Raw genomic sequence first — 27611 nt, 5'->3', positions numbered from 1 at the left:
AAATAGAACAAATATCTAAAGAGAGTGCATAAAAGGTGAAATATAAGGTACATTGAGGGGGAAGGTACTATTAGTTGAGGAGAGGATCAGGAAAGCTTTCATGTATAATGGGTTCTTAATCAATTTTGTGTCTTGGACCCCTCTGGTAGTCTGGGAAAGCCAATGAACCCCATCTCAGAATTATATTTTTTAAATGCATAAAACAAAATATATAGGATTTTAAAAGAAACCAATTATGTTGAAATAGTTATCAAAATGTAAAAACAAAGAAAAGGTCACAGCCCCTAAGCTAAGAACCCTTGATGTGGAAGGAAGAGCTTAGGCTCTATCTTGAGAGAAGAGAGGGATTCTGTGAGGCAGCAATGAGGAAGGAGTGCATTCCAGGCATGGGGACCAGTCAGTGCAAAAGTACAGAGATGGGAGGTGGAATATCATATCATGAGTAAGAAGCAGAGAAAAGGCCAGTTGGTGTTTCCTACATGGACACATTAAGCAAGACACCCAGCAAACATCAGAAGAAATGAAACAAAAGGGGCAGGCAGTGAGTTGAAATAGCAAAGGCAGAGGTAGGTTTCTAAACTGTCTTGCTGGTTGATGGGAGTCCAGGGAGCTCTGTTGACAAACACATGGTAGACTTCCCTCACCAGGAAAGGAAAATATCAGGTCACTGTAGTCTACTTTGTCTTTCGAAACCAGCCCTGTACTGGCAGGATCTCCGGTTCCACTTAATTGTGAGTGACTATTGACATCAGGTCAACCACATCAACCAAAGAGTGAACTGACAGGCAGTCTACAGACAATGACAGTCGCCAAGAAGCTGGACTGAGCTGGAGAGAACTCTAGCTTTTTGGATGCCCTTGAGGCACAGGGACTAGTACACAATCTGAAATGAGAATAGGCTCCATGTGATCGGATATGCCAGGCTCCTATCAAGCAGGGCCCAGGGAGGGAAGCGCCAGTCGGGGAGGCGGTCCCAATGAGATGGCCAACCCCGCTGGATGGGTGTCAGGAACAACCTTTAATCAACTCTGTCTCTCAGTGTTTGGAAGAGATATAGATTTCAGAGATGTCAAAACTCTTTGGGAATTATGGGGGTAAAATGAATAGGCTGTTTGCTCTCCCTATTGATACACCAGACTTCAGACTGTCAAAGTGCTCTTAGTTATAACAGGCAATGTACAAAGTTAGCTGCGCTTGTTTTGACAACCACAAAAAAGATTTATCAGTTGCATATACCCGTTCAAGTACCTGGGTATTCGAAGTGAAAATTTGTTCTAGCAAATTTCTAACCCTAATAATGTTCTCAGTGTCAGCAGTTGTAGAGTTGGCTTTTCTGGAGCCTTCTTTAGTAACTTCTGCAGATTTTGCCCATTTGTCAGAGATTTATCACTTCTACAAAATGAGGAAGAGAATGCTACAAATCTGGAGGTCTTAGCCATTTTATATCGTGGACCCCATTAGTAATTAGGGGAAACCTAAAGATGCCTTCTCAGGATGTTTTAGATGCCTAAAATACAATATAAAAGCTAAGGAAGGGAAAATTCTACCAGACAAAGTGAGTGTGTGATGTTTCCAAAACTCCTACATTCAGTGGGATAGTTACATAATTCCTTTTCAACTGTCTTATTTATTTTATGAATCAAAGAATTAGAGGAAAACACAGAGCCACAGAATTACTTTGAACTGTCTCCTCCAACAGCCACTTTTTCATTCATGCTTTAGAAACCCTTGAAACTATCTGACTTCTATTGTTCTCTATGAAGGTAAGTTTATAGGCATTGGTTGGATGGTTATTCTGTGAAATTCTCCTCTCTTTTCATTGGTCAATCATTGGAATTAACAACTGCGTATTATTTAAGGGTTTCCACTTTTCCTCCACTCCTATTCATAGGATCACAGACCTAGAGCTTGAAAAGATCTCAAAGGTCATCTAATCCAACCCCTTCTTTGTACAGATGAGTACCAGAGCAGACAAACCTAAGGGAACAACTCCATGACAGAGTGAACTATTAACAAAACTTGGCACCACTGAGATTTTGAGGTTTTATTTTTAATCTCAAAAACAAATCACATTTAAAAAAACTTTTTAAAAAAGAAGTTAGTCCAGGTGTGAAGAGATACTAACATGTTTTTGACTACAATCTCACAGATAAAGCTGCTTCCTCATACAGGAAATAGTGGTGGCTGGGAGCTGTCTATAGCTGAAACTCCCCCAAGGCAACCAAGAAAGTAAGGTGGGATCCAAAAGCCAGGACTCAAACCAATGGCTGGAAGCTCAGGGCACTAAGCTGTTATAATTATCTATGATCTCTTTGTACAAGTCCAAGCCAGATTTCTTAAATTCTTAGATGTTTTCCTGACTTTGGATGGTGTTTTACAGTCTGCTCCTTAGATCCCATTACCATGTTTGTATTGCCTTGGACACGCCCCTTGACAGAGTTCCTTGTTTGTTTGGTGTTACATGTAGCCTGGATGTTCTGATGATTGACCTTCTATCCATGCCTCCCCCCCACCATTAATTGTTTTTTTTTTTCCTGCCAAATCACCCACTTCTTGCCTCAGATGTATTGTCATTGTCACCCTAGCACTGTCACCTGCTAGCACTGCTACTGGGTGTCGACCACACAGGGCTCCCCACCACAGTCCTAGGAATGCCATGGTTTTCAAAGTTCCCACTTCTGCTAGAACAAGTCCCACTCATGGTAGCAATGTTCCAGTACTGAGTATATGCCAGAGAGACAAACCCAGAATGGTAGATCCTCTTCCCAATAACCAATGATGTCTCCAATAGTGGCAGGTGAGAATCAGTCACAAATTAGAATCAATTTCAGGGAAGGAGGGAAAAAAGGAGGAAAAAAAAGGAGGAGAGGGGAGGGGAAGAAAGGAGAAAGGAGGGAAGGAGACAGGAGTGATGGAGAAAGAAAGGAAAGAAGGAAGACCTTTGAAAAGCTCTTGTCTGCCTATTTGCCAGTCTTCTAAGGTTGGAAATACATTTAACATATTCCTGGTGAAAGAGGCCATGGGGGAGGCTAAGCCTTGTTGTTGGATGCCCAGGTAAGGACTGAAGGGGAAAAATTCAGCAGCTTTCACACAAAGACAGAGGCCTGAAGTCTTTCCTAGGGGAGCAGGAATGCTGAGCAATTAAAACATGCCAAGAGAGCTCGCAGAAGGCTGCTCAGGAGTGATGTTGCCAGAAAGGTATATACTCAGCAGACACCAGAATTTTGAAAAGAATGCCAGCGGCATTCTAAAGAAGAACCTTGCATTTTAAACTGTGTTTTCTAGCCAGACATATGAACAAGTACAGGCAGGGCACATAAGGAGCAACACATTTTTTTCATGCACAAGTGCAAACCAGATTCAGAGAAACACAGTCATGGAACCAAAAAATGCCAGAGCTGGAAAGGAGTTCATTAGGGCAGGATTCGTCATTTGGCAGATGAGAAAACCCAGGCTCAGAGGTTTGTATGGGGTCAGGCAGCATGTTATAAACTGAAACAGGACTAGAACTCAGGTCTCCTTTGAGTTATGTGAAGAAACCAAAGAAAAACAGCTTTTGGAAGAACAATAAAGAGATCCTTTGTACCAAATAGAAATTACGATTGAATGGCGTAAATCAAAGAGAATTTGACAGGCCAGCCCTTCATGTGACTCCTTCCCCTGTCCCCCAGTAACAATAACCACTTACATTTCTATTACTTTTAGGGTCTGAAGAGTTTCATTTTTTATCATTAAATGCCATCACATTTTATTCCGCGGTTTATTTAATTATTACATTATAAACTCCTCCTTTCTCCTTAAACGAGGGAAGCCATTCCCCTCAATTAAGGTTTTTCTTATGTCCTCTGTTCCATGAATAGGGGAAAGAAGAGAATTGGGGGAAAATACCCACAACAGACCTTCCCTTCAAGAAACACCCCTCGAACCAATCACCCTCAAGTCACAATTAGCAGTTTTGGCAGCACATTATACAAGGACTGACAAGGCAAAAAAATTGAGGGCAGGTGTTTTTTTTCCTTCACTATCCTGTCTGAAGCTTGAAAGCAAGCCTGTACCCTAATGAATTCTGAACTCCCGTCAGCTCAAGAGAGAAAGAGCAAAATCTTTTATCTTCACTTGGAATAGTCAAGAAAGAAGAAAATAAAAAAACATGCTCCATTGTTCATCTTCATTCCCTAAATATACTCTGCACTCTGCCTGCCCTCTCCTTGGCTGGAACAACTAGCAGAAGTCATCGATAAAGTGAAGCTGTAAGACTGCTGCCCCAACTCTCTCCCAAGCACCTATAAGATTTCAAGTCAACATGTCGGTTCTCCAGGAACAAGTGGAAGTGAACAGGCCGAAGAAGAAATCTGACCAAAAAGGGCCCGGCTTTCCCATCAGGGCTTTCTGCCTTGGCCCTCCCAGATACCCCCTGAGCTCACAGTCACCAAAAGCTGGATGATGGTGCCGTTGGGGGGTCCTCCATACCTTTTCTGCTCATTATTATGATTATCATTATTATATTATTATAATTGTGTTATTATTATTACTATTATTGTTGTGGTTTTCATCTTAATGTTCAATAAAATGCAGTTAGAAATGGTACTAGGATAAGTCGTTATCTGATTCCTGGTCTCTTAGGCAGAATAACTGGCCGACTACTGCACAGGTGGGTGAAATGATTTTTGCAATTAAATGAAAGTGCCAGGATACAAATTCAACATCTATAGATTATTTATTGATATTATTTTAGTAAGGACATTTGAGATAAAACAGGTGCAGAAGACAGCTGATAGTACATTGCACAGGACAGAAAACTTAGGTTCAAAAGTTTAACATGAGTTCTCTCAAAACACAAAGAGAGATAGCTAAAAGGACACTGTCTAGTCAGGGGGAGCTTGTAGAAAAGGCAGATCACTAGGCACTAGGGTTCTGAAAAGGATTGCGATGTGGTGAGGAAAGTTGTTGGCCTGCCTCTAAGTTATTTTCCTTTTCTTTTTCTGTCTTTGGTGGGTAAGGGCTGATATTCTACACAGGGAAGATAAAGATATCCTACAATGGTAATAGATACGCACGCACTAGCATGTGCTTGCTCATACACACACACACACACACACACACACGCATGCTGGCTAAAGATTCAGCATTTTGCTTCATTGCTTCCACTAATCCAAAGATATGCCAGTCTGCTCACTGTTTCATGGCATCAGGAGGTTCAGATTTGACTTACCAAAGGATGTCTGACTTGCTTAGTCAGAACTGGATGGGTATTAGCAAAAGGCTGAATGAGTACGGCTGTAGTGGATTACAAACCACACACATACACACACACACACACACACACACACACACACACACACACACAATCTTACTGTTTTTAGGGAGTCTGTAGAATAGGGGAGGCAAGGAGACTAACAATACAGAGGATACAATTGTTGGACAATGTACCACTCTAACCAAGAACATAAAGGCCGAACAGTAGAGCATTGAGAAATTAAATTCATGGCCTGGAAAACAAGCTAAGATTAAAAAATGTCATGTTGATACAGTAGGTGCTCTTGAGAGTGAAGAAAAAGATGCCAGAAACAGAATTGATTGCATTTTCGTTGCAACATCTCGTGATAGAGGTGGAAAAGGGTGAGGTATATCAGCTACCCTCGATGCTTTGGGGGCACACACCACATCTGTCATCAACATCCTAGACAACATGGAGCACTACCATGCAACAGCTCAAAGATCCCAGTCACCAGTGGCTATCTTTTTCCCCACTATCCTACCAGAGGGTTGAAAGCAGCTGGATACATAGGCACTTGGGTCCTGAGTAAATAGAAGTCTTAACATCAATGACCCTAAGATCTAACAGAGGAGAAACCCAGCCTTTGATACTGAGTGACTATTTGGGTTTTTGTCCGTGGGTGGGGGACTAAGGGAGGTGGGTGTTCTCTAGAGTAAGTCTCACTTCCCTTAGGATATAGTTTATGCAGCACCTTCTTAACAAAGACTTTCCTGATGCCCCTAACTCTTAGAGCCCTACTTCCATTACTACTTTGCACTATCTTGTACTTTTGTAGGTATTCTGTATATAGTTTTATGTACATAATATACATACATCATATATGCTATTGTGGGTTTGATTTTCTTTGTAACCCCAGAGATTGGCATAGTGTCTGGCACACAGCAAGTACTTAGTCAGTGGCTGTCAATTTAATTATTGATCAGGGGTTCCTAGAATAGGACATCCAGAATGCCCAGAAGAAACTCAAAACTTTTCAAATATGGGAGAATTTTCTTCATTTCCTCTTCCTTCCAAAAAGCTCAATGCTTCTTTCAATTCAATTTTGATCTGTCTTCATAACATTATATATGTATATGTACATGTACATTCACATATACGTATACATATATGCACACACAAACACACACACTCAAATGCATATCTATTTAACAGGTGGAGCAAGGGAATTCTCAGATCATCTTGATGAGAAGTAGAACTTTATTTTGGGACTTTGTATATTTCTAAGAAGGACAGCTAGATGGCTCAATGGATAGAGTGCTGGGCCTGACGTCAGGAAGCCCCGAGTTCAAATCCAGCCTCAGACACTTACTAGCTGTGTGACCCTGGGCAAGTCACCTAACCTCTGTTTGCCTTAATCGACTAATAAAGGAAATGGTAAATCACTTCAGTATCTTTGCCAAGAAAACACCATGGAAAGTATAGTCCATGTAGCCATGAAGAGATGGATATGAATGAAATACTCAATGACAACAACAATATTCCTAAGGGAGGTATGGACACATCCTTTGTCATCTCTTGGAAGACTGGGCTTGTTGATGCTTACCAAATTGGTCCAGATGTACCATTGTGTAATGTACCATGATGGGGAAAGCCACCCCACTACCACCACTTTCTGCTAGACCATAAGATGAGGCTGACAGACCCCTTTGGCTTTCTTTGTCCCTTCTGCCTTACTTTTGGAGAGATCCTGAGAGAACAGCAGAGCTGAATCAGACTTAAATCAAGGAGAGGAGAGGTAAGGGGAAAGGTACACCCGGTACCATTACTACCAGCCTCAAGGATGGGATTTCTTTGGAAATGCTAGCCTTGGGGGGGGTTGACTCACAGATAACTCTAAGCTCAAGAGTTCAAGGATCTAACCTAACAAGAGAAAGGGGACTGCTTAGGCAACACAACTCTTGGTCAAAGAAGAGGTTTATGTATATGGTGCCTAATTCATGGAAGAGCAGAAGCAAAGGACCAAAGTCATGACACAGAGTAAGAGCCCTAGTCTTTGTCTTTGACTATTACAGTAAATTATTTTGGACAATGCAGATTGGGTGAGAAATAGGGTTGTCTGCCTAGTAGCCCCATTATTTACAATGGCATCCCTTTGAAAAGTGAGATTTACCAAAATGTCAGGGCGTTATCTGTCTAGCAATCCAAATTCAGTTCTCTTCCAAGGGGAGTTCAAATTACACAACAGAACTTTGAGCATGAAGGAATTTTCAGGGCCCCGGAGGCAGTGGGATATGGCTGGAGGGGGAAGAGAACTGTACTGATTGTTTAAGTGTTCCTGTTCATCTTCTGCATTTTCTGAGCTGTGGAACAAAGACTATCTTGCACCTCATATTTGCACTATGACTTTAAATGTTTTTACGGGATCTCTTACCCCATGCCTGTGGAGACCTGGATGTGAACTATAGTCTGAGATTTCTCTAAACTAAACTGGGGTGGGGAACATGGATATATTGTGCCAAAGAGATACTGATTTGGGGAGTAGTCTTCAAAGTTGACACTGGTCCAAGTAAACCTGAGCACTGGGGGTCCCAGACATTATTTATGACCTGTGTCTCCTGGAGATTGGAGGGAAAAGAGATCATATGAATAGAAAGACAAGAAAGGTTCAGCATTCTCATTCTACAAATGAAGAAACTGAGGGCAAAGACTAATAATAGCCAACAATCGGAGAGTACTTCAAGGTTTTATTTTACATGCATTCTTTGAGCCTCATAGCAGCCCGGTGAGGTAATATAGATATAACTGTCACCATTCCAAAATGAAAAATTTGAAATTGGTGACTTACCTAAGGTTTCATAGCTAAGAAACATTAAAGGTGGGGCTCAAACCTAGGTCCATTCTTGACTCCCAAGACCACCAATGGTTCCGCCACTCTTCACATTTCACCAAACCACCTCTTAGAAAATTGATTTGGTCCTGGCCTTGTCCAAGGTCAGAGCATGGACCAGAACTCAGCTCTCCTGACCTCAGGTCTCAGCCCAGTGAGCTGAGTCTCTCTCTAGAGCTTATAAAGCCTTTTCTTAGTCAGGATGACAGTAAAATCATGACAGCAATCCAGGGGGATTTGAGGTCAAGGGGATTGCAGGTGTCAGCAAGTTCTCTCTCCTCTCTCTTGTCCTCTGCTCAATGTGGTACTGAAGGGGCCCACTCATGTGTTCCCAGAAAATTACACCTCCAACCCAGAAAAGTGAAACTTCTTTCTTTCTTAATCCTCATATTTTCTACAAGGTAGATGGCAGCTTTCTTTGATTTCTGAATTGCTCCAGATGTTTGGCACCAGGAGGCTCTAAGCTAGATAATGAGTGTGTTTCTGTTTACATTCATAAATAAAATCAAATGGAGAGCTCCATAATAATACATTTGTGTACACCCTTAAGAAGTAAAAAATCGGAATGAAAGTCAAGTCGTATATAGAATCACCACAGAGAGTGACCAAACTAGACAGTAGAAAGGAAACATTTTTATTGGGATAATTCTCTTTGAATTTGAAAATAAGTGATGACTTTCTACCTTCCAGCCTGGGTTGGGGAAAATTCACTACCTGGATAAATCTCTCTGGATAAACATCTCATCAAAAAATCTTCTCCCACACCAACCGAAGCATGGAGACCATGTTGCTCAAGGGGCTGGTGCCAGCTCAGGGAGATCTGGTAGGATTCATCATCTCATTGAATAAGACCTTCTGGAGTGCAAAGGCAGCTCAATGTCAAAGAGAAGGCAAAGGATCTGAAATCAGAGAGGTCTGAGTTTGGATCCAGACTCAGGCATTTCCTAACTGTGTGGCCCTGGCAAATTATTTCACCTCTCTGTGCCTCAGTTTCCTTATCTGTAAAATTACCTCCCAGAGTTGTAGTGAGGATCAGAGGTGACAACAATGTATTGTAAAGCACTTTGTAAACCATAAATTAGGTATTACTGCTGTTATTGAATGCCTGCCTTAAGTACAGCTAGAAGCAGTTTCTTAACAAAGAGTTCTTGCTCTAGAATCAAAAGCCCCGAGTTCAGATCCTGCCTCCAATACTTACCACCTGTGTGGGTGACTTTGAGTGAGTTACCTACCTTTCCCAGACCTCAGTTTCCTCATCTGTAAAAGGAGGAATTGGGCTGAATGGCTTCTAAGGATCCTTCCCATTCTGTATCTAGGAAGGTAAGATATTCCTATCATCAAGGAACTTGCCACTCGATCGTGGGTCCTGTGGTCTGGAATCTGAATTAGCAGCAAGAGGGAGAATTACAAATATGAGCCCAGGATTAGTAAACCTCAATGGCACCCCCAGTCCCATCCTAGGAGTTACCAGGAATTAAGAGGCCAAAGCACGGGCAGGGAGGCTCCCTTCCCTAGAAAAGGCCCTCAGTTTAAGCAACCCCTGTCCTTTCATCGACATTATCCATATCCAGCCTCCCATGCTTGCTAGTTATGTGAGCCTGGGCAAGTCATTTAACTTCTGCCTCAGTTTCCTCAACTGTAAATAGGTATAATAATAACATTGACCTCCTAGGGGTGTTATGATAAAATTCTAGTAAAGTGCCTAGCATGGTACCTGGAACATAATCTCTACCCAGGAAATGCTTCTTCTCTCCCTTCTCCTCCTCCTCCTCACTGTGACCCCAACAAGAGCAAATGAATGGGCTCAGTCTTAATTATGTTTTATTAAACTGTACTCGGGGGAAACTAGGTGATGTAGTCGATAGAGTACCAGACCTGGAGTCAGGAAGACTCATCTTTGTGAGTTCAAATCTGGCCTCAGATGCTTCCTAGCTGTACGATCCTGGGCAAGTCACTTAACCCTACCTCAGTTTCCTCATCTGTAAAATGATCTAGAGAAGGAAACAGCAAACCACTCCAGTATCTTTGCCAAGAAAACCCCAGATGGGGTCCCAAAGAGTCAGACAAGACTGAAACAACGGAACAACAAGAAAATTGTATTCACTACCTCTAGTCCCTGGCTTTACCTTCTTTGCACTCATGCTTTCCTTTGTATTCACAAATATGTTTTGATTCAAGAAGAGGTTGGAGGGGTTTCAAGGCAATCGAGCTGGGGGATGTCAAATGGAGGATTTATAAGGGCCTGTGGAGGAGTCCCACAGCCTGGGTAGACCCAGATAGATTGTGACCTGAATCAGTGATGGGAGCACTCCCTCTGATGAGATCACAGATCAATTCAAGTAAGGAGACTGGATGACCACTGGGAGGTCTTTAAAGGGGATTCTTGCTCCAAGCAGGGGTTGGGTTTAATGACTCCTGAGGTTTCTTCCAAAGGTAGGACCCTATAAAATGTAAGTTCTTTAAGAGGCAAGGACAGTTCCTTCTTATCTTTAGATGCCTAGCACGTGATAGGTGATGAATAAATCCTTTTTGATGATTAACATCATGATTAAAGTGTCCCCAAAGTCAAAGGTAAGGCTTGCTGGCCTATGGGTATCAAAGGCACAAAGCATGCCTTCAAAAAATAAAAGACTATGGGTAAGAATCTTCCTAAAATTAACAAGATTCCCCTTACAGTGTGAGTCTTTATTGTGAGGTAAACTGAGGGAAAAGCAGTGGGAAACTGGCAAACTGGTAAAAACTTCAGCAGGCAAGTGGAATTTAACATACTATGCCAGTCACATGAGTTCAGGGATTTGGGGCTACACTGGAGCACAAAGAGCAGAATCCACCAAGAGACTTCTTGTATTCCTTCTCATGAGACTGCCGTGGCCCCATGGCCAGCACCTACCAGTCCTAAGTCTCATCATCCCATAGTCCCTCACCACGTCCCACATCCTACCCTTGGTACCCAGGAACTACCTAGTATAGGTTAAGTCATCCTCTCCCCCAGAATCCAGACCAATGTGAGGGGACATGAAACAAGGTATGAAACTCTCTGTATCTGCCACCTGGTCTTGTGCACAGTCAGCAAATACCAAGGTTAACAGCTGTGGTCAGCTCTGCCAATTCAGCTCTCCTCAGGCACGGGTAACATCTCGCCCGCCCCACCCCCTTCATGTCCCAGATGACCATATTCCAGGGCCTTCAGGTTGGCTTCCTAGAATTCTCTCTGCCATTTTACTTTAGTCCATAACCCATTTCCTGCACGTGCATGTGCATGCACGCACATGCACACACACACACACACACACACACACACACACACACACACCATGCTTTACCATTTCTGAATGGGCTAATTATGTAAATAGCCTGTAGCAAAATGCTGGCCCTCCCAGGATAGAGTTGCTGTCTTACTCTTGCCCAGTCCTAATCTGGTCTCATGCACAAAGCTGGTACTCTCTCATAATCACCTCCATCATGAGCCCATGGCTTCAATATCATGAAAGAGCACTGATTCCTTAGGGCCTCGATATTTTTATTTCAGATGTTATTGCAAACATTCCAGCTTGATGTGAATATGGGGGCTGTGGTTTTGGAGACTTGTTGAAGCGTGTGGGCTGGTAGGAAAGGAGGTTTCAGGGACAGATTGGCAGCTGGAATGGGGGTAGGGTACGGGGAGAAAGGTAGGGAAAGGGTGCTGGGCCAACGGGATTCTCCCTAATCTGCATGGCTACTGCGGGCCAAGTTCACTTCAGGAGCTGTGAGAAAGACCAATTAATTTATCAATCTGCACTCCTTTCTGCCATAACATATTTTCCTCTTGCCAACAAAAAATGTGTCCATTATCAGCCAGGTCCCTGTCCTCCTCGGCAGCCCATGCGGCTGTATAATTACACTTCTTTCCTTGACAACTGGCATGATTGTTTTCCTAACAGTGTATTACTCCGTTAGTACTTTCCAATATACGTTATTTTTAAACTGTCACTTTTGCCCAACTCATCCCAATTCGCACTCGTCTGTTTATCATAACAATCATTAATAACTGTCAGTCCCCGCCATCAATTTAACGAACTCACTCCCTCATTAGCATGTTCTAGCATTTGTTCCGTAGAGGGGGCTGATTATTTTCTACAACAGGCCAAGCCAATTACTTTAGTGAAATGGAATCACATTAATCAAAACTTAACAAGGTGGCAAATTTAAAGATATCAGATTGCAAAAGACAGCATAACTAATATGTCAGTGTCAGAGGTACCGTGTAGGTATGCAGCAGCTGGACTAAATATATCTCTTCACGGAGGCCACATGAATTTTGACGTTTCATACGATCTGACAACTACCAAAGTGATATTATGGAAGGCAAAAGCCCGGGCTCCACGGCTCGAGATGACTTCTGTAGATTCTGGCAAGGGCAGACTTCAGAGAGAGGGAGGCAGAGGAGAAAATGGTGGCCGGCAGTGCCTGTTCTTGCTGGCGGACAGCAGTTCATCATCTCTCTCTATGCCAAGGCATTTTCTTTTACACTTTAAATGATGATAGTCATCCATCACTACTTGACAGCTGCATCAAAACCAGCTACGAAACATGCAAAGCCCAGGAGTCTAAAACATGCTGACACGGCCAACAGAAAACAGATACCTATGTACATATGTATCGTGTATGTATATGAATGCACACACATGTACTTTAAGAAAAGAACAGAGAAGGATATATGAAAGCTGAGCAAAGGGAAAGGGGGAAAACATTACCCAGTGTTTAAGAGAGAAAAGAAAAATAGGAAGGAATGGGACCAGTGAGTGAGAAAGAGAAAGAATGAAAGTGAGTTCAAGAGAGAAGACATTAAACAGAGACAGCTACAGTGGGAAAACATAAGGAAAGGAAGACAGACATGAACAGGGAAAATGAAAGAGAGAGCAGAGGGGAGTAGGCAGGAAGAAGCAATGTTGGAAATGAAAGGATTTCACCCTTTATAATTTCTACTGAAGATGTCAAGTTCCCTGACCAATGCCCCTCCACTCTCAGCTTCTAAGAATCTAGAACCCTGTATCCAGCAACCACTAGGAGCTCCCTACCTAGTGGGGAAGAGAGCAGGCTACCTTCCCTGTGTGTATGTGACCTTTAAGGGGGGTGGGGAAAGCAACCCAGAGTCCAAGGCAGAATCCCTGAATGCTTCTCATGATACCAATGCCCCTGGTCTGGTTTCGTTATTTTATTTAATGGAGCTTGTTCATCTATTTACTTATTTCAAGAAGGAGGCCTGGCCCAGGTACACTGGCCTGGCAAAGGCCCCTTTGTATGATGTTATTAGATTCAGTTATATCACACAGTTCATGAAATTGTGCTATGATTCATTTTTACAACTTAAATAGCTATTTGGTTGGGTTGCCAGGTTGAACGTGATGAATGTGTATGATAAAACAGAACAAAGGGGAGGGCCAGTGCCTGCAAACCCGCCACATTAGTCAGCGTATTAACCCATTCCCACCTTAATTGTGACAGACTTCCCAGGAGCACTGACCCCACCATCGCCATGTCACCAAATCCCAGATTGGGGAATCAAGACCCCCAGAAGATCTGTGCCAGGGTCAACCCAAGACATTCACCCATCTCTGTCTTTTTTTTCTTTTCTTTGCACTGTCTAAAATCAACTTCACCAGAAGGTACACCATCCATTCCACCCTAATGCCTATCTCTTGATGATGGTATAGTCCAAAAGAGCTCATCACTCCTACTTAAAAAGCCAACTGCTTCTCTGGTCTCCCACTCAAAACTCTCATCCAAAGTGTTTGTGTGTCCAATAGCCTGGTTCAGGTCCAAATTAGTATCCACAACAAGGGTACCCACTGCCAGATTCCTGAATAGCAAGAATACAACATCCTGGGACCACATAAAATATAACGGGGCTAAATAGAAATTATATCAGTATCAAAAATTAAGAAGGTGATAAATATATAAATGTGTTATCCTAATAAATATACGCCTATATGCATATTTCAAAAAGGGAACTTAGTATACTAATAAGAGAGACAACCCACTTTAAACAATTGACACATTCCTAAAAAAATGTTTAATCAAATTTTTGCTTTAAAAAATCATTTTAAATGCAGGAAAGAAGTTAAATGAAGTGTGGCATCATGGATAAAGGACAAGTCTTCCAGTCAGAAAAACTTGGGTTCAAGTCATTTCTATGAGCAAACACCATCTCTCAGGGCCTACAGGAGGCTCTCTAAGGTTTCAAAGATGAGTTCCTAATCTATCTTGGTAGAAGGAATTTCCTCATGAAGATTTCCCCCTAAAAGCAATGAATCACAGGACTGGACAAAAAAAATTTAACAATATCATAAACATTATAAACAAAACAATATTGTAAACAAATATTATCATAACAATCCTATATTACTAATAAAAACAATGGTATGAAAGTCTACATATTTAGAGACTGGTCCAGTGATTTCAGTGGTATTGGGAGCTCCCAGCTGAGACAGGCAACATTCCTGTACCTCTTCAAGATGGCATCTTCTCTGCAACTTTTAATAGCCTTATAGAATTTCCCAGAGCACTAAGATGTTAAATGACTTGTCCATGGTCACACTGTCAAGTCAAAAAGCATTTATTAAGAGCTTCATGTGTGCCAGGCACCTCGCTAAGCGCCGATGATAAAAAGAAAAGCAAAAGGCCATCCTTGATTTCCAGGATTTCACAGTTTAATGGAGGAGACAACTTGAAAACAACTACACACAAATAAAATCTATATGGGATATATTTGGGATAATCTAAGAGGGAAAGCACTAAGATTAAGGAGAAATGGGAAAAATTTTCTTGCAGAAGGTGAGACTTTAAGCTGAGACTGAAGGAAGCCAGGGAAGCAAGAAGGAAGAAATGAGGATGGAGAGCATTCCAGACGTGGGAGACAGCCATTACAAAGATGTGGAAACAGGAGCTAGAGCTTCCTGTAGGAGAAAAAGCAAGGAGTTCAGTTCACTGGATGGCAGAATGTGGAGAAGAGAAGGGTTGAAGTCAAAAACTGGAATGGGAGAAAAGAGAACATAGATCCGGTATGTGTCAGGGGTCATACTTGAACCCAGTTCTTCCTGCCTTTGAGGAAAATCCTCTATCCAATACACCACCATGCCTAATAATAATAACAGCAAAAATATTATTTGAAAGAATTCTTCATGTTACAAAATCATTTACTAGCCTTTGAATTATCTTTTTTACAAAAATGAATCTTCACATAAAGGGTTATTTTAACAAATGTTTGTTTGACTCCAGGTTGGATTACATCCAAATTGTACATTTTTCATCACCATTCCCACAGCACTATAAGGCATGGAAAGAGCTGGGAAACCACGAAAGGCTGATGGATCCTGTAACTCACCGTCTTCAAGGCTAGCCTAATCCATCACTGAACCAGTCATGAAGAACTCATTCTCATCCCAAACAGCAGGAACAGCAGTCCCTTTCCTTAGTGCCCAGTCATGACTGAAAACCAAAAGGATGGAGAGGATGGCCTAATGTTTAACCATTACAGGTACCCATTGAACCAGAAATTGGATTCCAAAAGGCTACCCTGTCCCCCAGTGATGCCCTTGCAGAAAGCCTAGTTTTGCCCAAATCATGAAGAGCATGGCTTCCTCTCCACTGTTGACTTTCTGATCACTCAGGCCTGACAACAACCACTTCATATTCTTCTGCAATACAGCAAAAAGGTCAGAGGACCCAGGTCTGTAATCTCAGCCTGGTCCATGAGAGCACTCAAAAAATCTTTCCTTGTGTGTTTCATTTTATTCAGGGAGCCCTTCATTGAGAGGCTTCTCTCAGTGGCCTTTTGTACTTCAAGTTGGAGATAACACTTTCATGACCATCCTCCTCAATTTCCCAAGCCACGGTTATACACCCTCACTCCTTGATCCCTGGAATGCTCTTCTCTTTGACCTGTATCTGATGCAACAACTGACCCATCGATTCATGGAATCAAAGAATTACAGGCTTACTCAGAAGTTAGAATTCTCAAAGATCATCTGGGTCAACTCTATTCATTTGGAAAAATGGGAAAATGGAGGCTAAAAGAGTTGGAGTGTGTTGCTAAAGTGACAGACAGCTTAATGGGAGATATAAGACCAGAATGCCAATAAGCATTTATTAAGCACCCGCTGTATGCAAGAAATGGAACGTAGCCTAGCCTTAGAATCAGAAAGCCTTGGGTTCAAGTGTTACCTGACCTGACACAGGCCGACTCTGTGACCATGGACAAGTCACAACCTTTCAGTGCTCTAAGCAGATCTCTCTCTGTGTAAGCTTCAAATCTAGCCTACATGTGTAAGAGGAGTTTCCTCACCCAGAAGTTAGTTGTACCAATGTAGTAACAGGTCTAGTCCGTATCTCTATTCTGTTTACAATATGCTGTGCTAAGCACCAGAGATACAAAGATAAGAAACAAAATCCTCCCTCCCTCCAAGAGCATAGATTCTACTGAGATAATGAGACACAGATGTCAAATACAAGCATGTTATGGTAAGTACATTGAAAAACTTTCCAACAATATGTGTCAGTTACACTAATAATGATAACAATAATAACAATAATAAATAGTCTCTCTTTTATCCTAACAACACCTTGGGAGAGAGGTATGCCATCATTATTCCCATTCTTCAGGTGAAGAAACTGAGGCAAAAAGGAATTAAGTTGGAGTCACACAGCTAGTAACTGTCCAAGGCCACTCACTCACCCCCCCTCCATTTTACAAATGGGGAAACTGAGCACTAGAGAAGGGAAATGTTTTGCTTTATGTTACACATGCAAGGAGGGCCATCAAAATTTGAACCCAGGTCTTCTGCACTCATGTCACCTGTGCTCATGTTACTGTGCCACATTGCCATCCATTACCTTCATAGGTACCATGTAAAACTTGGTGTTTAATAGGCGCTTCCAGATGATTGTGGTGGGGGTGATAACGATCATTCTAAAATTACCCAGACAGCACCACCATCTCTTACCCCTCAGTGCATCCTTGAGTAGAGCTCAGCTGACCTTGCAAACTACTATGACTTTCTCTACCTCTCACTGCAGGCACAGAAATCTATGGGATCCAAACAAGACCATCTCTCAGGCACCACCTCCTTTTCCTTTAATAATGGACATGTGACCTTGGATAAGTCACTCAACTTCTCTTTATCTCTCTCTAAAAATGCCATAATTTCAGAAATGCAATATAGAAATTCACTTTGGAGGAGTAGGAGGAGAGATTTTTTTTCCCCCACCAACACTCCCATCTCATGCCAAAAACCCCTCCCCCCTGCCAAGCCTGATGCTGGCGGTTCCATTGAGGCTGCAGATGTGAGCAGATTCTGTGATTTATTTTCCCCTTGCACATCACTCTGGTATGAACACGACACATAATTCGGTTACACGATACACATGAAGTAGCTGCAGCTGTTCTGAAAGACTCCAGGCAAGACACAATGTGTCGGTCTTCATCTTCCCTAGTACACACCCACAACCAGCCACCCACCTGTGGTCAGACTTGGGAGAGGAGGGGGTGGGGGTGAAATCTGCTCAATCAAGAGAGAACCTTCCTGGTCTAAAGTAGTTGATTAAAGAAATGTCTCCGGATTTTCCCCCTATCTATTTCATCTTTAAATATTGAATTCAAGGGAAACCTTCTCCTTTATCCAAAAAAAAAAAAGGCAGAGAAGATCAGATGAGGAAAATCGTTTTGGGGGAAGAAATGATAGGAAAGCAGCTGAAGAGCCAAGTGTTCCCTGAGAACGAGGGCATTTAATTTTACTTTGAGATGCTGGGTGCAGTTAATTCCCCCTTAAAGTCCACGTAAAAGTTTCTCTCCTGCCTGCTCACTCTGTGGGCTGCATACTGTGCCTAAGATTAATCCCTCTGGAGTTTTTTATTTCCTATTCTGCCTATCTTTCATCTTCACCCCCAGACTAAGCAGATGGATGTGAATTCAAAGTTTTCTGATCTTTAGCACAAGTTATGGAGGGTTATCTTTGGCTGTATATCTTTCTGCTGGCAGTGCTCCCTTGGTGATGAAGGATTAACCACCACAGCTGTCTCTTCCCAGAATGATGCAGTGCTGCGCTCCTCAACACGACAGCATCACTTAATCTTAATGTCCGCTCTCCCAGCGCAGCCGCGCAGGACAAAGCCAATCAACATCAGATGCCACCAAGATGGACCTACTGCTTGGCCCTGGAGTCTCTCACCCTCTCACACCTATTAATCAACATCACCCAACCCAATCCCAGAGTTCACTTCTCTCAAACCACAGTTAAACTAAGCTGGGGTCTGTGTTAACCATCTGAGGCACATGGAACAAGGAGGGGCAAAAGGGGACGGGGTGGGGTGCAAGCAGGCTAGCCAACAGTCAGATGTTTGAGAGACATAGCATGCCAAGCTCAGCCCACTATATTATTATGCCCCGGCTTCCTAGTCACACCCTCACTGGGGCTGGCCATCTCATTATCCCAACAGAGAAGGGAATTTGCCCATTTCTGCTGATCTGGGGTAATGAAGATTTATCTGGAAGGAAACCCACCTGTCTTCCAGGGGCCCCTGAAAAGGTCTGAGCAGAGCTGAGACCCCTCTTGGAACTAAGCTGAAACGTTCCCTTTTTGCCTTGCAGATGTAGCCACTTCTAAGACAAGCTGCACTTGGGCCTAACACATCCTGCTGTGCCTATTATAGGGGGAAGCTTTTCTTCAACAAAGACAGTGCAAATGGATACCCTGTCCCTGAGAGAGAGAGAGAGAGAGAGAGAGAGAGAGAGAGAGAGAGAGAGAGAGAGAGACTGCAGCTTGTGGGATCAGTACATGTGCAGCCACATTTAAGCTCGATAAGGCTCCTTTCTCCCTCCTTCTCCTTTTTTTAAGTTTACTGATCACAGGCTGGGGAAACTGAATGGTACTCCCAGCTCCAAGCAATTATAATATAGCAAACCTTCCTTTTCTTCTGCAAGAAAAAGAACAAAAAAAAAGGAGCCAGCCCAGATCTCAAAGGCAAATGTAATAAAACAGTAAATTATTGCTAGAGTTTACTAAACAAATGCAACCTAGTTAAATTTGGAAAAATCTTCACTTTTGCTTACATTTGCAATTTTACTGCTGAACTACTGGTATTTCTTACTTATGCAACATTAAAATGTATAAGAAATCCTCTTGTGTGCTATATCCAGCATCTACTCTTGATTTATAATACCCAATTTAGGGGGGGAAAAAAACACAACTAAACCTGATTTAAATCACAGATTACTCTGTAAAACACAAGCAAGGAACTATTCCAAATCCTAAATGTAATTTAAACATATTTATATTTTACAGTGATATATTTTCCCCATTCTTGTCTTACTACTGTAAACTTTCTATAATTATATAAGCAATTTCCCTGAGGTCACAACATTGATCATAGTTATATATTGCTAACGTACCACAACATTCAGCAAGCAGTAAAATATATGCTGGACATCAGGAATAGTTTTGTCAAAGAAGGAATAGAGAGAGACAAAGAGAGAAGGAAGGATAGAGAAGTGATGACTAATTTTCTAAGTCATTTCAAAATGGGGTGCCTGCTTCCCCACTGCCATTTGTGGGGTGGGGGTGGGGAAGGAAGAAGAACAGAACTGAAATGAACTATTTGGTTTTATGTTTCATATTGTTCCTTTGCCTGTTTTCTCTGCAAAGCCCAATGAAAATTAGACTAGAAACATAGAAAGCATGGATTGGAAGCCCAACTCCAAAAGGAAGGTGAATAACAGCAGAAAGGAAAAAGGGATGTCACATGCATTTTAAAACTGCCCATTACCAGCTGTTTGCCTCAGTTTCCTCATCTGTAAAATGACCTGGAGAAGGAAATGGCAAACCATGCCAGTATCTTTGCCAAGAAAATCCCAAACGGGATCACAAAGATTCAGACACGTCTCAAAACGACTGAACAACAACAAAAATCAAAACACCCCTATTTTCTTCTCCCTGTCCCCAAACACATTTACACACATACACATGGCCTTTGTCACTAAAGAGCGGGCAGCATAAAGCAAAATAATTTGGGTTTTTCCTTCTACATCTTGTCATTTGGGGTCCACTTGAGTAACTCTCATCTTAATGAGAAGAAATCGCAGTGCTTTCAAATGGGGTTATTGACCAAAGAGTCTAAACCCTGGGGGTACTCTGGCACAGTGCAGTTGACCCACCAGTCACTGCCTAATGGTTCACAGTGTGATGATGCTCCTGCTTGGGCAGCTGCCTATTTAGAAGACAGCTGAGGCACAGTCGGGAGAAGAGGGATTGAGACCTAAGCCAGACAAATGCTGACTGGTCAAAAATCTTCCTTTATTCAAACGTTTCCCAATGTACACCAGTCACATCAATACCTCAGAATCCATGGCAGCTACTTGAGAAGACTACCAAGAAAATGTGATGCCCATTTGCACTATGGGTAAAAACATAATCTGCCTTCCTGGTACTCAATTTTAAATGGTTGGTTTGTCCCTAAGTAGCTTATCTCCTTTCCTCCCTCGAGCAAGTGAGAAGACTTTTTCTGGATTTTGTCTCAGAAAAATGGGGGCAGATCCTTTTGCTGAGCCTACCAGGGGTAGGGAACCTGCAGCCCTGAGGCCACATGTGGCCCCCTAGGTCCCAGGTCGCTAAGTCCTCTTCAGTCAAAGAGTTGCACTTGAGGACCTAGGGGGCCACATGTGGCCTCGAGGCTGCAGATTCCCCACCCCAGGCAAAAATCTGAAATTTTCCTAGGCATCGCCGTTGCCTTTGACTAACTGGGCTGCTAGAGATCACCAAGACAGGTGACCAGCAGGACTAATGATAATTTAAAGGCTGAATCACTTTGTTGGGTATCGATTAGAGTCTATTGCTTTAAACAAACTACATAGGGCAAAAATTTGCTTGACTCGGGGATTTGAAACCTGTCTCTTGACACTTCCTGGCCTTATGACCAAAGGTAAGTTACTTCAGGCAAATCTCTAAGACCATCAAGTTACAGATAGGTCCCTTGACATTGACATATCCCATAGGAATATAAGAGGCAGCTAGGTGTCTCAGTGGATGGAGTGCTGGGCCTGGAATCCGGAAGACCTGAGATGAAATCTGACCTCAGACACTTAGTCATTTAACTGTTGTTGGCCTCTGAAGAAGGAAATAGCAACTACTCCAGTATCCTTGCCAAGAAAATCCCACACATAGTATTGGCGTGTTATGATCCATCAGGTCACGAAGAGTCGGACACAACTAAAGAACAGCAATAAATAGACCCACATCAACACACAGAATTTGTACTTAGGTCTTTGTTTTATTCACATTCTAAACACAATATTACATGAATTTCACACACACAGTGGTGTCTGTATGGATCAGCAACTCAAAGAATTTCAAATTAGTCCTTTGAACTCCAGGACAGAGACACTCTGATGCCTCCTTCTACTACTTGACTTGCACTGGGTTTCCCAAAATAAAACTGATTTTGAGGGAAATGCGAGCAGGTGGAGGTAGCAGCATGAGCTTCCACCTTTCCACAAATGCCATTTCTGAAACTTCCCTCTGCATCATAACACTGGTTGTAGCAAAGGAGAGGGCAAAGAAGAAAGCAGATCTCCACAGACAAATATGAACTCCTAGAAGCCAAACAGTGCTGAGGGGAGAACAGGGCCAAGGGGTAAGTTTCCAAGAGTTTGGGCTCAGACTGTACAGAGAAACAACGAGGCTAGTTTGAAAGCCAGAATGGCCTTTGCCCCCTTGAAACTGCCCCATAATAGGGATCCTAATGGGTTTCTCAATGGTAACCCAGAAAAAATTTAAGAGTTGGGATAAGAGATTGTTTTTCTATAGAAATGTCACTGGGGTTTTTTCCCCTCCAAAGTGGCTCAGAACATCTGATTAAATTACAAGAACTGTTTTAAGCCTTCAACTCCAAAGCTTCTATTTTCATAATTTTTTAACAACTGTGCAACAGGAGCCAGTAAGTGCTAGCTGGGGCTAATTCCCATTCTCTTAATTACAAGGTGAAGCTACACCTACCTGACAGCCCTGTAGGGAAGGGGAACCCACATCACCCACCTAGGATCCTTAGGGTAAAGCAAAGAGATTCCAATCCCCTAAAAACACCCAGTGTTCATTTTAGAAGAGAAAAGATCCTGGCATTTGAATGACGCAGCATTCAATTCCTCAAGAAGTCTTAAAGTAAAGTGGAAATGGAAAAATAAAACTATAATAAAATGTGAAAAGCCAAATTCTGCCCTCAGATGCTTAGGCACAACTCCCAGGCCTCCAATTCATCCGTAGGGCAGAAGTTGGCCCCTAAAAAAGTTAAACAATAAAAACTGCTGGCAAAAGAATGCCTTAAATACATCTGAGGCCCAGTCTGTCATTTATCAATTACTGCATTTGCTAATTCAAAACACAGGCATTATGCAATGGTTTCCATGGCCAGATATCCCCCTTTCTTAAATCCTGGGAACTCCACTGGCCACTAGTACTTCCTACCCAACACGCACAGGGACCCACAGGCAAGACAGTCACAGTATCTGCAGGTGTTGGAAGAAAAGCAAAGATGTCAGAGCCTTATGAAATATTGGCGGGGGGGGGGGGGGGGGGGAGGCAGGGAGGAGACCAACTTTTCCCTCAGTATTTAGCTCGCTAAATTAAAACAGGAAACTGGAACCAACATAAGTGCATGAGAATTCATTCTAACTTGTGCTTTCAAAGAAAACTTAGAAGTGACAGCATTTAAGGTGCTCCTCTATTTTTTATCTTTTAGCTGCATTTTATGTCTTGGTTTTTATTGTGTTGGCTCAACACTTTGCTGTTGCGCATTTTTCCAACCATATTCCAGCAACTTAATCTAGTCTGTTAAAATCTGAGTTATAAAACTGTCACTGACATCATCTGTGCAAAAGAAAAAAAAATCCACTTCCCCAAAATCTTTTTTATCTCCCTTTCCATGACGGGTTCATAATCAAATTGGTCTACATACACACTAGTCTCAAATTCCTGAGCAATTCCACATCACAATCTCCATCTGTATTCTGGGGTCCTCTTTGAAGCAGCTCATTCCTTGGAAAGATGTTCCAATGACAATTTTTCCAAAACCAGAAGTATTTTGTTTTGTTTTTTTTCTTTTTTGGGGGGCGGGGGCTGTCGAGGAGGGTTGTGATGCAAAGGAAGGTTAAGATAAAACTGGATTAAGACAAAAAAAGATAGTCCTAAATCCATCTTTAGCACACAAATGTAAAAACATCACTACATTTGGCTTACAAAAATGTTAATTATGTATTTGACAGTGAAATATCTCAAGCAGCTGGAGCTAAAGAATTCATCCCCACACAGGGAGGGGCGGGGAGTGGGGAAACACATGCACAACACACATACATGCACACACACCACACACACAAACACAAACTAAATCTTTAAACCCAGACTCTTCTAGTATATTAAACAACTTTTGCACCCACAAGAATGGACCAGGGGAGAATTACAGAGGTTACCCCTCCTCATCTGCTGGTATTTATTGTTCCTTCCTGTTCTGTTGTCGCCTCTGAAAATGGTGTAAGATACAAATGTCCCATCCTCATCGACAAATCTGGGCCATGGAGTCCATGACTGTTCCTCCAGCCACAGACAGCCAGTCCAGAGTCCATGGGTCTCAAAAAAAAAAAGGCAAGCAGAGAGATTTATGCAAAGAAAAGCTGTATTCAGTGTATTAAAAGATATAAACAAGCTTAGTGTTGTGAGGAAAGGTGCCACATAAACCCTGAGATTCAAGTCTCCCACACCTCCCCCACACAGCTTGCTCTCTCTAGGACATGGTGTGCTTTACCACACTTGACTTGTCTCTCCTTTCCACAATCATCTATAATATACCTACTATGTGCTTGGCACTGAGAATTTGAAGATGAGAACTAGGTGGTATATGCCTAGAAGCCCTGTTTGATCACTTGAGTTCCAGAGTTCTAAGCTGCAGCTGGGCTAATGCCAATTAATGGTCTGCCTGAAATCTGGCACCAATATGGTGAGCCCTTGGGAGTGTGGGATTGCCAGGCTGCCTAAGGAGAGGTGAACCATCCCAGGTCAGAAAGAAAAGAGGGCAAAGCTTCCCTGTCAATCAACAGTGAAGCTGACCCATGGGTAGCTGCTGTACTTGTGGCCCTGGATGAGATAAGGAGACTCAGTCCCCTCAAAATAAATTAAAATAAAATAAAACATACACACGTGTGTATGTTTACATACATGTGTATGTATTACATATATATACATATGTGTATATATGTTTCTACATATATGTACATGCACTTGTATATGTGCACACATATGGATTGTGCATACACATACACACTTGCATATATGTGTGCATGCACACATGGGTGTTGTTATCAAAAACAAAATACCTCTTGCCCTCAAGGAATGTACACTCTACTAAAGAGAAAATAGAACACAAATAAAGAAAATAAAAAGAAGAAGCCCAGAGTAATGGAGAGATAGGCTGGAAGACCTGGGTTCAAGTTCCTCTTCTGACACATACTGGTATATATTGTCCTGGACAAAGCAGCTGTCCTTCCAGTGCCCCCAGACATCTCTCTACAACTGGAGTCAGAAGAACTATAGATTTACATCGACAGAGGGAGTTTCTTCCCTAGAAGCTCCTTCAATCATAAAATCCCAGGTCCATACCCCTCCCCAAGCCACATACACACAAGGGCATTTTGGGGAGTGGTTGGAGAGGACTCTAGCCCTTGTGTAGAAGGTAGTAACAAAGCTTGGCAAAGCTGAAAGCACTTCTCCCGCTTCCCCACTCAAGCTAAACCTCCAATGCCCACTGCAAAGAGAGATAGGGGTCAAGAACTAGGTATGAAGAGAGCCTAAGTAGAACTGTACAGGTGCAAGAAATCACCAGACCATTGCCCTTTCTCAGATTATGTAGATGCCAAATAAAGGAAATTATCATTTTCTCCTGGCATAAATTTTCACTCCTACCTGGGGCAAAGTGGGGGGAACCCCTAATCTGAAGAAGCAGGTACCAGCATGGTATTTATGAATTCCTTACAAGATCTACCTACACCAACAGATCTTGTAAACATTCACTACACATAAGGAAAGTAAGGTTATCTCTACTCCTCATGTTTCCCCATCCCAGAAGATGACAGATTTGAAAGCCCAAAGACTGAAATAGATGAAGAGGAGAAATTCTGTTTTCCTGTTGCTTTTCGGATGGGCAGTGTAAGCACCAATACCTGTCTGTCTCCAAGCTTTTTAGGGAATGCTGTTGAAGTGCACCTAGCCTGGGGTTTGTGGTATAGTATCGACCCCATTTAGACAAGAGGGTATTAAATGAAGAGGCCCTGGAATTCTCAAGTCTGTGACAAAAGCCAGAGGAGAAAATTACTAGTATTTGTTCCACTCATTTCTGAAGCCAATCCAAGGTGAAGGAGAACTGATTCTTGTTGGGGGTGGGTGGAGATATGCAGGAAGAAGGCTCCTTGAAATTCCCACCCACCACCACTCCTTTGAGATGGGAAAGAAGAACAGCACTGCAAATTCATATACAGAGAGGCCTTGGGTGCTTGGGCAGGGACAAGAAAAAGCAGCATCAGGGGACATCAGAAGGTCAGGGATGGGTGGCAGCTTAGCCAAGCAGAGCACATTAGGCCATCTGACACTGATGAAAATCAACGTCCAGCCAATTCTGAGTACAATGTGTCCCCATGCTAAGACTGAGAGGAGAATCAGTTTAAAGCAGGTCAATGGAAACAACATTACCCCCTAGAAGACGATGGTGAAAACCACATCAATGCAAGTCGAAGGAGATCACTCTATTTTGCAAAATATAAAACTGTTTCATTGCAAATCTATGGAAACAATGTCACGGAGGCCAAGGGCTGTCATTTCGAGTCAGAGGAGGCCCACCTCACTGTGTAGCTGATAGCCAACGACGTCAAGGCAAATTACACCCCTACTCATTGAGAGAGAAATCAAAGTCATGAGAAGAACGTTCCTTTTTAGACACACCCACAAGACTTAGGAAACCAGGCGTTCCTTCCAAGCTCCCCTAATCTATCACAGGCCCAGGCAAAGGATGCATTCCTCTACTAGGGAGAGAGAAAGGAGATGGTATCAGGGATTTCAGAAGAGGGTACCGAGGAGCTGATCCAAAGATCAAGGCACTCAGTGCTCTGCTCTGGGGGTCCTTGTACCAATGCCCTTTTTAGCCTAGTGAGGATGGGCTGCCCAATGGATTGTGAATTCAGGAGAAGTGTGAGACCCAAAGAAAAAGGAATGGACCAGAGGGCAGAAAGGAAAGCCCCAGAAGGAGGAAGGTGTGACCATGTCTGGATTATCAATACAGCAGTTAAATATCAGCAGGTAGGAGGAGCAGAGCAAAAAAGGCAGACCCACCGACTGAGTGGTACTTCTCTCACTCCATTCCCTGTTTCCAATTCAAGGGAGGAGAGAGGGAAAGAGAGACTAAAATGAAGATGAAGTAATAGAGAAAAAGAAAGGGACAAAAGAAAGAGGGAGAAAGAAAGATGAAAGAAAGGGGAGGGAGAAAAGAGAGAGAGAAAAGGGAGGGAGAAACGTGGAGGGAGAAAAGGGAGGGAGAAAGGTGGAGCAACAAAAGGGAGGGAGAAAAGTAGAGGGAGAAAAGGAAAGGAGAAGGGTGGAAGGAGAAAGAGGGGAGGGAAAAGAGAAGGACAGGGGAAAGGGGAGAAGTAAAGAGAGAGGGCCCCAGAGAAACAAAGGAGGGAGGAAGCATATGTCCTCATAAATGTGCTAAAGGCCAGTTGCCTATCTCCTTTCCTCAGAGACCTGGCTTGACACCCTCCCTTCACTTACTTGCCCCCTACACACTTCAGTGTCCAGAAGATGCCCAGGCAAAGAATTCACAACACCTGTTATTAATCAAAGCAATAAGTGTCAGATGAGACTAATAAAAGTGGATGTCTTTGGGGAAAGAAAAACCAGCCCGTACTCGGACCATCTCCTCATCGGAACTCCAATCAGCAATGCCCCATTTCTAGCAAGTGGCCATGACAAAATAGTGAGGCAGAATGCAGCCAGAGTGAACCAAGGAAAGGGGTCTACAGCATGGTGTATCAATAAGGCAAGATTCATGGCCATGAATATCCCCGTACAGTTCAGAATCACAAAGTGTAAGAGATTCTCTAGGTAGAAGACAGAGGAAGTATAGCATCTACTTAGACACCAGAGGATCAAACCTCAAGACTAATAACTCCAACCCGACACAGCAACAGTTGTATTCCAAAGCCAGTAAGTCCACCTCAATGTAACAAGATAATTATAACACAGTATTACAGCAAAGAACCAAGTAATCCTGTAACCTTACCCCCACCCAGGCCTTCCCATAAACACTCACTAATCCCAACTGTCTATTTTCCTGAGTTCTCTCCTCCCTCAGTTCTCTGGTCTCAGCAGCTCTCTGGTCTCCTCTCTGCTTTGCACTCTCTCTGCAGCTCTATTGTCTCAGAGTTCTTACTTCTTCTCCTTG

The 27611-nt window shown here is 42.7% G+C and overlaps 1 protein-coding gene across 1 annotated transcript in view; it reads right to left on the bottom strand.

The window, feature by feature from the left end:
• Positions 1-27611, bottom strand: part of LRMDA (leucine rich melanocyte differentiation associated) — a 1324152-nt gene that overhangs the window by 1064816 nt on the left and 231725 nt on the right. Inside the window, 2 exon segments of the mRNA XM_036736266.1 lie at positions 14290-14320; positions 14323-14404. Of these exon segments, the coding sequence (XP_036592161.1) occupies positions 14290-14320; positions 14323-14404 (113 nt within the window).

The sequence above is a fragment of the Trichosurus vulpecula genome, chromosome 8, assembly GCF_011100635.1.
Source record: "Trichosurus vulpecula isolate mTriVul1 chromosome 8, mTriVul1.pri, whole genome shotgun sequence".
In the NCBI taxonomy this organism is placed as follows: Eukaryota; Metazoa; Chordata; class Mammalia; order Diprotodontia; family Phalangeridae; genus Trichosurus; species Trichosurus vulpecula.
This window is presented reverse-complemented; position numbering and strand designations above follow the sequence as displayed.